The 11,862-nt window shown below is 36.3% G+C and overlaps 1 protein-coding gene across 5 annotated transcripts in view; it reads right to left on the bottom strand.

Moving 5' to 3' along the window:
* IMMP1L (inner mitochondrial membrane peptidase subunit 1) overlaps nt 1-11,862 on the bottom strand; it is a 62,955-nt gene that overhangs the window by 26,775 nt on the left and 24,318 nt on the right. For 4 of the 5 annotated variants that reach the window (XM_060176642.1, XM_016195009.2, XM_060176644.1 and 1 more), the window contains 3 exons: nt 11,245-11,378; nt 7,498-7,586; nt 4,358-4,484 (listed from right to left, as the gene is read on the bottom strand). In XM_060176642.1, coding sequence (XP_060032625.1) covers nt 4,358-4,484; nt 7,498-7,586; nt 11,245-11,349 — 321 coding nt within the window. In that variant the 5' untranslated portion in view covers nt 11,350-11,378. The remainder of the gene's footprint in view (nt 1-4,357; nt 4,485-7,497; nt 7,587-11,244; nt 11,379-11,862) is intronic. The other variant, XM_016195011.2, reaches the window with a different exon arrangement.

Below are 11,862 nucleotides of genomic sequence, written 5' to 3'. Positions count from 1 at the left end.
ATTTTTTTAGTATTAAATTAATAAACATCAAAGAACATTCACATATCTGAACCACACACAGCCTGTATGGATGATAAATAAATAGCAATTTAATAGTCTATTGTTAAAACTTTTATAGGGCAAGCAGACACTATTACAGTTTAAATTTCCTCCTGTTGGCCAGAATGAACATCTTCCAGTAAATTGCCAAAATGATCAACACAAAGGGAAAGAGGAGAGGCATCCATAAAAAGTCCCTTAGACCCTCTAGAAAACATGAAGCCATTCTTTTGGCTACAAACTTGAATCTAAAAGAAAGGTAATACTAAAATTTCCTTTCTTTTCTTCAAGTTATATTTATTATTTATTTATGTATTTATTTATTTACTGGCTAGAGACAGGAAATCGATAGGGAAAGGGGTGAGAGGGAGAAAGACAGACTGACACCTGCAAAACTACTTCACCACTTGCAAAGGTTTTTTTTCCCTTGCAGCTGGGTCCAGGGACTCAAACCTGGGTCCTTACACATTACAACATGTGCACTTAACCAGGTATGCTATTACCAGCCCCCAAGGAAGGTAATATTGTAGACATAAAGGGAGTGGAAACTATTCAAAAAGGAATGTCTTACAAATGTCACCATTCACTAACCATGCTATTGGCATTGTTGTACAAAAAAAGAAAAAGAGAAAGAAAGAAAGAAAGAAAGAAAGAAAGAAAGAAAGAAAGAAAGAAAGAAAGAAAGAAAGAAAAGTGCAAGACTCTTGAGCATACCAAGCACTCTAAAAGCTAAGATAACTTCCTAAAAGGTATGGGGGGAAGGAAGGAAGCCAAAGACAAAGAAAGGTACCAGCTTGCTCCATTTAAAAACAGCACACTTAAATGGAGGAAGGAGGCTCTCTTCAATAAATGGTGCTGAAAAAACTGGGTTGAAACATGCAGAAGAATTAAACTGAACCACTTTATCTCACCGGAAACAAAAATCAACCAAATGGATCAATGACATGATCCCAGTTTGAGCCCCCCAGCTCCCTACCTGCAGGGGAGTCACTTCACAGGCGGTGAAGTAGGTCTGTAGGTGTCTATCTTTTTCTACCTTCTCTTTCTTCCCTTCCTCTCTCCATTTCTCTCTGTCCTATCCAACAACAACAGCATCAGTAACAACAACAATAATAACTACAACAATAAAACAAGGGCAACAAAAGGGAATAAATAAATAAATACAAAAAAAAAAGAATAAGAAAGCTATCAGGGGAGAGGATGGGATACAGAGTCCTGGTGGTGGGAATTGTGTGGAGTTGTACTCCTCTTATCCTATGGTTTAGTCAATGTTTCCTTTTGATAAAAAATAATTAAAAACCACAGCTTTCTCAGCCACTCATCTGGTGTTGGGCACCTGGGTTGCTTCCAGGTTTTAGCTATTATGAATTGTGCTGCTATGAACATAGGAGTACAGACCTCTTTTTGGTTGGGTGTTATGGAGTCCTTGGGGTATAACCCCAGGAGAGGAATTATTGGGTCATATGGAAGGTCCATGTCTAGCCTTCTGAGAGTTTTCCAGACGTATCCATAAACTACTGCAAAATATATACCTGAAAGCAGTAGTACACTAGAGTTTGCAGTGAGTACCTCCCTAACACTTCCTCTCCACTATTCCAAGCTTGGGATCCATGATTGCTCAACAAATTGTTTGGCTTCATATGTTAACTCTCTTTTCAATCACCAGGTTCCAGATGCCACCAGGATGCTGGCTAGGCTTCCCTGGATTGAAGACCCCACCAATGTGTCCTGGAGCTCAGCTTCCCCAGAGTCACACCCTACTAGGGAAAGAGAGAGGCAGACTGGGGGTATGGACCGACCAGTCAACGCCCATGTTCAGCGGGGAAGCAATTACAGAAGCCAGACCTTCTACCTTCTGCAACCCTCAATGACCCTGGGTCCATGCTCCCAGAGGGATAGAGAAGGGGAAGGCTACCATGGGAGGGGGTGGGTTATGGGGATTGGGTGTTGGGAATTGTGTGGAGTTGTACCCCTCCTACCTTATGCTTTTGTTCACTAATCCTTTCTTAAATAAAAAATTTAAAAAATTAAAAAATTAAAAAAAAAAATTAAAAACAACAGAACCTGAATTTCTGGAAACCATTCTCTATAACTGTATGGCATGACAAATGTTAAAAAGAATGACCTCAGAGCTATGAATAAATAAGTAAGCTTTCAGTGATGAAAACCATATTGGGCTGGGGAAATAGCATAATGGTTATGCAAACAATCTGCATGCCTGAAGCTGTCAGGTTCAGTCCCCAGCATCAACATAAACCAGAGCTGAGCAGTGCTCTCCGGTCTCTCTGTTTCTTTCTGTGTATCTCTCATTAAAATAATTATTTTTTTAAAAAAAAGAAATTTAACTCATAATTATATACTTCCATTGGGAACAAAGATAAAAGATAAAGTTAGTTTATAGATATAATGATTATTTGATAGTAATACAGAAAAATTAGAAAAGTCTAAAATTAAATTATAGTTGCAAAGTAAGAAGAATCTACTTTGAAGAAGTGGTACAAGGTTACCCTTCTCTTTTTTAATATCTTATTTATTTATTTATATTATTGGATAGAGACAGAGAGAAATAGAGAGGGGAGGGGGAAACAGACAAGAAAAGAGACAGATAGACACTTGCAGCCCTGCCTCAGCACTTGTGAAGCTTTCCCCCTAGAGCTGGGAACCAGGGGCTTGAACCCGGGTCCTTAATGCACTGTAATGTATGCACTTAACCAGGTGTGCTACCACCTGGCCCCAAGGTTACCCATTTTCACAATAAGCTCTCTCATAATAGCCATAAGCTCTGTGAAAAGAGACAACAAATTATATACGCCTTTCATTCTTCCATTCAACTGTTCTTGCCTTTTTTTTTTTTGCTTATAAATAAGCAGACTGAATAGGCCAAAGGTATATATAATGGACACATAGAACTTCTGAATACAAAGGTAAACTGTAGACTTTGATGTTATAAAATTTCCCACAAACAGGCCAGCATCCCAGATATATGTAGTTGTCTCCTTTGTCTCCTCCAGTCTAAGACAGTCTTGCCTTATTTTTCATGACCTTGATGTTTTCTAAATAGAATTCATCAGTTTTACTGCATATTATTGGAACCCTTAAGTAGGGCTTTTCTGATGTTTTCTCATAATTAGACCTTCTTTTGCAAGAACACCACAACGATTCTTTTTCAGTGCTTCATTTCAAGAACTAAATTAAAGAAGATCATACCAGTAAGGGGGTGTCTGCCAGATTTCTCCTTTATGACATTACCATGTTTTCTTTGTAGTAAATATTTTGGAAGAAATTCTTTCAAATTAAGCAATTATATTTTTCCTCAGACTTTTACACAATAATTCTAACTTAATCAATTGGTGAATCTTGGCTACAATAATCACTTTTCAAAAAGATTTAATTATTTTTATGGGTGTGAGGGAGAGGCAGTGATAGAGATTAGAGTTTTGTTCTAGAATATATGGTACTAGGGACTAAACCCAGAGCATTATGCATGCCAGTCTAGTGATCCACTGTTGAGCCACCTCTCCAGCTGCATTGTCTGCAATAATTATTACACACACACATAGTTATCAGCATATATATATGTACATATACATATATAATATATAAATATATATATACATATATACTATATATATGTATATATATATTACACCACTCCAACCATTTTTTTAAACTCAGATATTCAGAGACAGGGAGAGACACAGAAAGAAGAAGATATACCATAGTACCTTCCATATACTGTGGGGATTTTCACCCTACCTGTTGAACTATCTCCCTGGCTCTACATGTTTTAATAAGAATTAAACCATAACTATCTCAGTAAAAAAAAAAGAATTATATATAACATAGTGGCCAAATTGTTTTTAATATATTCTGTTGAGTACAGCATTTTATCATATATACAATACATAAATAAGCTATTATTTTCTTTTTTTATTTATTTATTTATTTATTTATTTTTATTTAAATTTTTAATTTAAGAAAGGATTAGTGAACAAAAGCATAAGGTAGGAGGGGTACAACTCCACACAATTCCCACCACCCAATCCCCATAACCCACCCTCTCCCATGATAGCCTTCCCATTCTCTAGCCCTCTGGGAGCATGGACCCAGGGTCGTTGAGGGTTGCAGAAGGTAGAGGGTCTGGCTTCTGTAATTGCTTCGCCGCTGAACATGGGCGTTGACTGGTCGGTCCATACTCCCAGTCTGCCTCTCTCTTTCCCTAGTAAGGTGTGTCTCTATTATTTTCTTTTGACAGTGTGTTCAGTTAATAGTAAGCAACTATGATATCAACAAATAGGATAACTAAAATGGTACTTACATAACTATGACTTTTAAAGAAATCTGATGAACTATTGGTGAGGATTTTGTCGCCTTCCAAGCCAATTACTCTTTTACAAATATTTGATTTTGGATCATTTGGGCTTTTTGCAATCACAATGTCACCTCTGAGGAGGAAAAAGTCAAAAGATGTCACTGTCAATATTACTAAGTATAAACATATACTTGGCACTGTTATAACACTTTTATAAAGTAAGATAGAAATCACACACTTTACTCTCACACATACTGACCTTTCCATACATTGTTCCATATCAACTTTGAGAGACATTGCAACTGACTTTTTAGTGAGAAGTAAGTTTAACAGCTACTAGAAGATTTAAAAAAATCTCCAATAATTCCACCAAAATTGGACCATTATTTTCTGTATCCAAATATTAAAAGTCAAGATTATAGAAAACAACTGCATGTAAATAAATACCATCGAATTAAGTAAATTTTATAAACCGCTTAGTACTATGAATTGACTTTAGAGAACATAGGAAAGTAGAAACATCGTCTGTGTTTCCCTAGAGTTCAAAGAATTGAGGAATTATAGTAAATAAATACTCCATATATCCCAGGTAATTTAACCTACAGTTATATATATACAGCAAGATAGTTCACTTGTCATGAGGTATGAGCCAGATTTGAGCCCTAGGAGTACCATGGCACTGGGGGAAACTTCAGTGCTATTCTCTCTCTCTCTCTCTCTCTCTTAAGACTATTTATTAATGAGAAAGGAAAAAGAGAGAGAAAGAACCAGATATCACACTCTGGTGCATGTGCAGCTGGAGCGATCTCCACTCAGGACCACATGCTTGAGAAATCAATACTTTATCCACTGCATCACCTCCCAGAGCACTCTCTTTCTATGTCTCTATCTCTTCCTTCCCCCTCTAAAAAAGTCAGCCCAGCCGGTGAAGCCTAATAGATAACCAAAAAATAAAATACACACACACACATGTAGAAGTTTCAGAAGACACAACAAATAAAATTCTAAAAGATGTCTACATATAATAAACTGTCATATTGTAAATATAAAACCAGTATGTATATAACTACACACGGAATTTATTATTGATAGAAGAAATATCAATTTACATGTAATAGAAGTATAAGAAAGATCTTTTTTAAAAAATATTTATTCCCTTTTGTTGCCCTTGTTGTTTTATTATTGTAGTTATTATTGTTGTTGTTGGATAGGACAGAGAGAAATGGAGAGAGAAGGGGAAGACAGAGAGGAGGAGAGAAAGATAGACACTTGCAGACCTGCTTCACCGCCTGTGAAGCGACTCCCCTGCAGGTGAGGAGCCGGGGTTCGAACCGGGATCCTTATGCTGGTCCTTGTGCTTTGCGCCACCTGCGCTTAACCTGCTGTGCTACAGCCCGACTCCCAAGAAAGATCTTTAACAGTGGCAGAAAGGAGAATGAAATATAGACTAATGAACCAACCATAAAAAGCAAAATTTTCTACATAAAATGAGTGTAAGTAAATGAAAACTAATGTACATATTTGAAATGATTTAATCATATTTACTATGATTTACAAACATAATGAATATATAACAAATAAACAGTAAAACTAATATATAACTTAAGATATATTTAGTGATTTATACCTAGCTGCAGAAATAATTTTATGTTACTTATAATAAGAAAAAGATGGATGTCAGAGTAGTTCAAAATTCATAAAATCAAAAGCCTCATTGTACTATATGCAGATATTAAAATGAATCCTAAACTTTTTGATAGCCAAATCAAAAAGAAAATATAATTAATTATATGGCAGTCATGAACCACTCAAATATAGCTTACTTTTGGGGAGGTTCCAAATTTTCCTCAACCAAGTCAAAGAGGATATATAAGTAGTATTCTCTTATGTAAGAGAATAAAATATACCATTTTCACCAGAAAGTTTATACATGATATAAAATATTCAGTATGATTATTTATTTATTTATTTTTAAGAAAGGAGACATTAACAAAACTATAGAATAAGAGGGGTACAGTGATTATTTCTTAAGGTTATTTTTTTAAATTCTTTTAATATTTTTATTTATTATTATTATATAGAAACAGAGAGAAATTGAGAAGAGAGGGGGCTAGAGAAGGAAAGGGAGAGACACCTGCAGTACTGCTTCACCACTCATGATGCTTTCTCCCCTCCAGATGGGGGCCTGGGGCTTGAACCTGGGTCCTTGCACAATGTAATGTGTGGACTTAACCAGGTGCACCACTGTCTGGCTTCCTTAAAATTATTCTTTGTACGAGTTAAAAGCTACTGAGTAATAAATTCTTCAAATGAAGCCATGTAAGACTGTCCTTAAAAAAAAAAAGATATACTATTATCTTTCCATCCACTATAACATGCCAATGAAACTGGGTGAACAAGTAATACACCAACAATACTGATTTATGGTAGTTTTGGAGAAAAAAAAATGTATTCCCTGGGTATTTTAGTCGACTTCAACTATTTTTGGCCCATATGATCCTTAACTGAAGAAGAAAAGATAAACTATATGTTGGTGCCTTAGAGGGAAAATTTTCCCTGCCTTTTGTGTAATTCTAGGGAATGAACCCAGGACCTTGCACACTGGAGTATTGTCTAGCCAAGGTGTGCACATTAGTTTTATTTATTATTTATCTATTTTTACTTTATTGAGAGATTAATGGATTATTACACTACAATTGCTGGTACATGTTTCTAACTTTTTATCTCATGACAGGGGTCTGTAAAACACTCTCACTCCCAACTTAGGTCCCCCTCCACAAATAACAAGAGTCGTATCAGAAATTTCAAAACATTTTAAACCAAACCACTAATTCTGATACATAATTTGAAATGTATTTCCTAACTCCCTAGCTCTTGACTCAAAACTTTCCATAAAGTTGATTTCTCAAATAAAGTAGGCTTAAATGTACATTATAAAAGGTAATGTTATATCTTTTGAACAATGATATAAAAGACTGCTCATCTTTGGAGACACTAAAATTTCTCAAACTGAGAAAAAATGTTTGAGCTGAAATTTTACTTAACTAATTATATTAAAAAGAACTTTAAACGTGAAGATAAACTGCACAACTGATACTCTATATATGTTTATGTTTGTTTGTTTTTTATCACAAACAAAAACTTACCTTTGGATACCATAAAAATGTCGACTAAGATTTTCTGCAAAGACAATATCTGAATTTTGAATTGTGGGCTCCATTGATGGTCCAGAACACTGAAAAGGAAAGATAATTTAGAATCAGAACTAAAACGTTTTAAATTTAACATAGAGGATCCAAAGAGGCTTAAAAGAAAGAATAGCAGGCAATTGTTTTTCAGTTCTAAAGACTGGATCCTAACCAGATTAAGTTGAACTCTGAGTAGTCACCAAATCTGGGGATATAAAAGTAATCACGAGGACAAGAGACTTATCTATCATCTTTCCATTTACATAACCAAGACCAAAGAATAGTATTTGGCATAAACTTGATAATGAGTATTTGTGGAATCAAAAATTTATGATTTACTATCTAGCTACAATGATAGTCATTTATGAAGTGGTATCAGACAACTCAACCCTTTTCTTCCAAGACAACAGTTTAATTATTTGATGGGGATACAACATCTATTTTTACTGAAATATATTGGTGTAATGAGATACACTTTGAATACTTTCATACTAATAAAACTTTGATTTTCACCAACAAGCTTCACATATATCTCAAAACTATAATAAATTGCTACTGCTACTTAAAAATCTAACACAAAGTCTCCCTTTATCCCACATGCATAAATAAAAATGTTTTATTCAAAACATCCTACTCAAGTAAAAAAAACAAATAATATAGTAAAAGGGCTGAAAGGGATTGGGGACCCTATGAGTTCCCTAACTTGGTGGTGGGTGAGGCATCCTGACAATTTTCAGGAAATATGAAATGTAATCCTATAATGACAGTCTTGCAAATCAAAAATTTCTCCAATATACTATTTTAAAAATCAAAGGGGAGTTTCAATTAAATCTACTTATTTGCATGACTATGATAAAACTTGTGGTTATAGGACTATTAATCTGTTAGGGTAAATATGGTAAAAACACCACAACCAATAACACAAAATCTACTGACTAGCAGATCAATTTATTCTTTCATTTGCATGACAAAAGGCAAGTATGGTTGTGGTTGGTATATTTGTGATAAATATTAAGAAAGAACATTAATGAGGGTGCTGTCAACTTTAACATTTTAAAAAATATTTATTCATTTATTGGATAGAGAATAGAAATTGAGATGGGAGATAGACAGGAAGAAAGAAAGACACTAGTGGGAAATGTGTAGAATTGTACCCTTCTTACCCTACGGTCCTGTCAATATTTTCATTTTATAAATAAATTTTTAAAAACTCACTAAAAAAAATTAAAGAAAGAAATCAGAGGGTAGATAGCATAATGCTTATGGAAAAGGCCTCTCATGCTTGACGTTCCAAAGCCTCAGGTTCAATCCTCCGCACCACCATAAGCCAGAGCTGAACAGTGCTCTGGTAAGAGAGAAAGAGAGAGAGAGAGAGAGAGAGAGAGAGAGAGAGAGAGGAAGGAAGGAAGGAAGGAAGGAAGGAAGGAAGGAAGGAAGGAAGGAAGGAAGGAAAAGGAAAGGGAAGGAAAAAAAGGAGGGGGGGAGACCAGCAACACTGCTTAACAACTGAAGAAGCATCCTCCCAGCAGGTGGGGACCAGGGGCTAGAACTCAAACCTCCACTTATTATAACATGTGTGCTCAACCAAGTGCACCACTGTCTGGTCCTTAACTGTAACATCTTTAATAGAGCTACAAGGTAGAATAATCATTTGTTTTACTGATATTTAAGCACCAATTTTAAGAGCACGAGTTTCAGGTATGAGGACACAGTTCAATGGCAAAGTGCAAACTTTGCAGAGATGAGGTTCTAGGTTTGACTCTAGAACAAACAAGAAAATTTGAAACCTAAATAAATATATCTTGAAATTTCAAGGCTGTCACTTACTAATTATAGGATGGTAGCAAATTACTTCAGTTTCCTGAGCCTCTGCTTCCACATACAAAAAATGTATTTTATAGAGTATAAAAGATTAAGCAAGGTATTAAATGTAACAGATAAAACATCCCACACATAGTAAGTAGCATTCAAAAAGGGCTAAAAAGTATTACTACTACTCCATTAGCTGGGGCCTTAGTCAGGGAGTCCTGAGATTCCCAAACAGACATGATGGGCCTAGACTTCGAATAAACCCCTTTCTCCATTGTTACTGGTTATCTATATCAGTAACAACAAAACAGACCCCTTTGTGGACCCCCAGAGGACCTTGCCCTCAACTTGGACCTACAATGGTAGAGAATGTTCCATCCTCCGAAGAGAGGCTGGACAACACACTCTATGCTACACCTGAGGAAGATGGGTCCTGGGGGCAGCTTGGAATGTTCCTACTCATGACCACAGAATGTGAGCTCAGATCCACAGGGATGCAGAGGTCACACAGGCTCCTAAACTGAATATGGGCCCCAGACCACATAAAATTGATGGGGTTTACAGTCAACAATATTTATACATTTTTCCCATATTAGGGAGCTACTCTCTTCCCTGATCCCTTTCTGGTCCTTTTTCCAGCCATGACATCATCTCCCCAGACAATAACTAGGATCTACCTGCATATCAGATTTCAGGCTCAGGGGAAAAAAAGAAAATGAAAAAAAAAAAAAAGAAAACAAACAAAAACTAGTATACACAGGCCCTTTCGAATATAACTAAAATAGGCCTACTAGCTATCTACAGAACACAGAACTCCCCCCCCCTCCCCCACTCTTCATCTGCACTACTCCAGCCTTTAGGTTCATGATTAGTCAATACCTTGTTTGGCTTATATTATATGCTAACTCTCTTTTCAGCCACCAGGTTCCAGATGCTAGCATGATGCCAACCAGACTTCCTGAACAGACAACCGCACCAGTGTGTCCTGGAGCTCCAATTCCCCAGAACCCCGCCCCACTAGGGAAAGAGAAAGAAAGATAGGCTGGAAGTATGGATCAACCTGTCAATGCTCATGTTCAGCAGGGAAGCAATTACAGAAGCCAGACCTTCTACCTTCTGCATCCCACAATGACCTTGGGTCCATACTCCTAGAGGGTTGAAGAATAGGAAAGCTATCAAGGGAGTGGATGGGTCAAGAGTTGTGGTGGTGGGAATTGTGTGGAGCTGTATCCTTCTTATCCTATGGTTTTGTCAGTGTTTCCTTTTTATAAATAATTTTTTAAAAAAGTATTACTACTGATTATTAATGCCCTGTTTTGTGTCTTCCTTAAAAACAATACAGACCCATATTTAAATTAATGGCTCATATATTTTATATTGGTGCCAATTCAAACATATTCTTTAACACCTCAAAAAAATTTTTATATTTATTTACCCTTTTGTTGCCCTTGTTTTATTGTTGTAGTTATTATTTTTGTTGTTATTGATGTCGTCATTGTAAGATAGGACAGAGAGAAGTGGAGAGAGGAGGGGAAGATAGAGAGGGGGAGAGAAAGATAGACACCTGCAGATCTGCTTCACCGTCTGTGAAGTGACTCCCCTGTAGGCGGGGAGCCGGAGACTCGAACCGGGATCCTTATTGGGGTCCTTGCACTTCGCACCACGTGTGCTTAACCCACCGCGCTACCGCTCGACTCCTAACAGCTCAAAATTTAGTTTTAAATTTCACACTTCTGTGGAACTATATTTGAGTGACAACTAACCTAAACTAATATTTCATCAATAAAGTTATCAAACATTTTCACTATATTCATTAATAACTAACCAAAATAAATGGGAATAATGTTTCAATTAAAAATATGTTTTATGTAATTTCTCTTGAATGTAAAAACTTACCATTACAACTCCACCAACGTACTCAAAAGCGCAATGAGCTATACAGCCATACTGAATAGTGTAGCCAAGAAGTCGAAAGGTTTTTCCCAGAGCACCACGAAGCATAGTTCTATATAGACTCTGCCACCATTAGCCTGATGGTAAATTTCAAAAAGTCTTATGACTAATACTATTTAAAACAATTAAGAAAACGCTCTATTGTAAAATATTTTACAATCAACTGGAATGTACAAATCTTTGTGCTGAAAAGCAGTAGCTTTTTCTTCTTCTTTCCATAGAATACTTACAACTCCATGAGAATTTAAGCATCTCATTTTATAGATGAAGAAACTGAGAAACACCTCACATAAAAAGGAGGACACACACATTGGGGAAGGAGCTCAGTGGCAGAACATAGAACATTGGTGAGGTCCTGAGTTCATTTCCTGGCACAGTATATGCCAGTGATACGCCGGATCCCTCTCCCTCTTTGGCTCCTCCTCTTTCTCACATATCCTCTCACATATATAAATCTTTTAATAAAAAGAAAAAAGAAAAGGGGACCTGTGTTTTGAAGGGATGGTATAAACTAAACTACACCCCAAACATGGAACTCAAACGTCTCCTCCACATGCAAAG

This window comes from Erinaceus europaeus, chromosome 17 (assembly GCF_950295315.1).
Source record: "Erinaceus europaeus chromosome 17, mEriEur2.1, whole genome shotgun sequence".
Classification (NCBI taxonomy): Eukaryota; Metazoa; Chordata; class Mammalia; order Eulipotyphla; family Erinaceidae; genus Erinaceus; species Erinaceus europaeus.
Note: the sequence above shows the minus strand (reverse complement) of the source record. Positions and strands in the feature narration are given on the sequence as shown.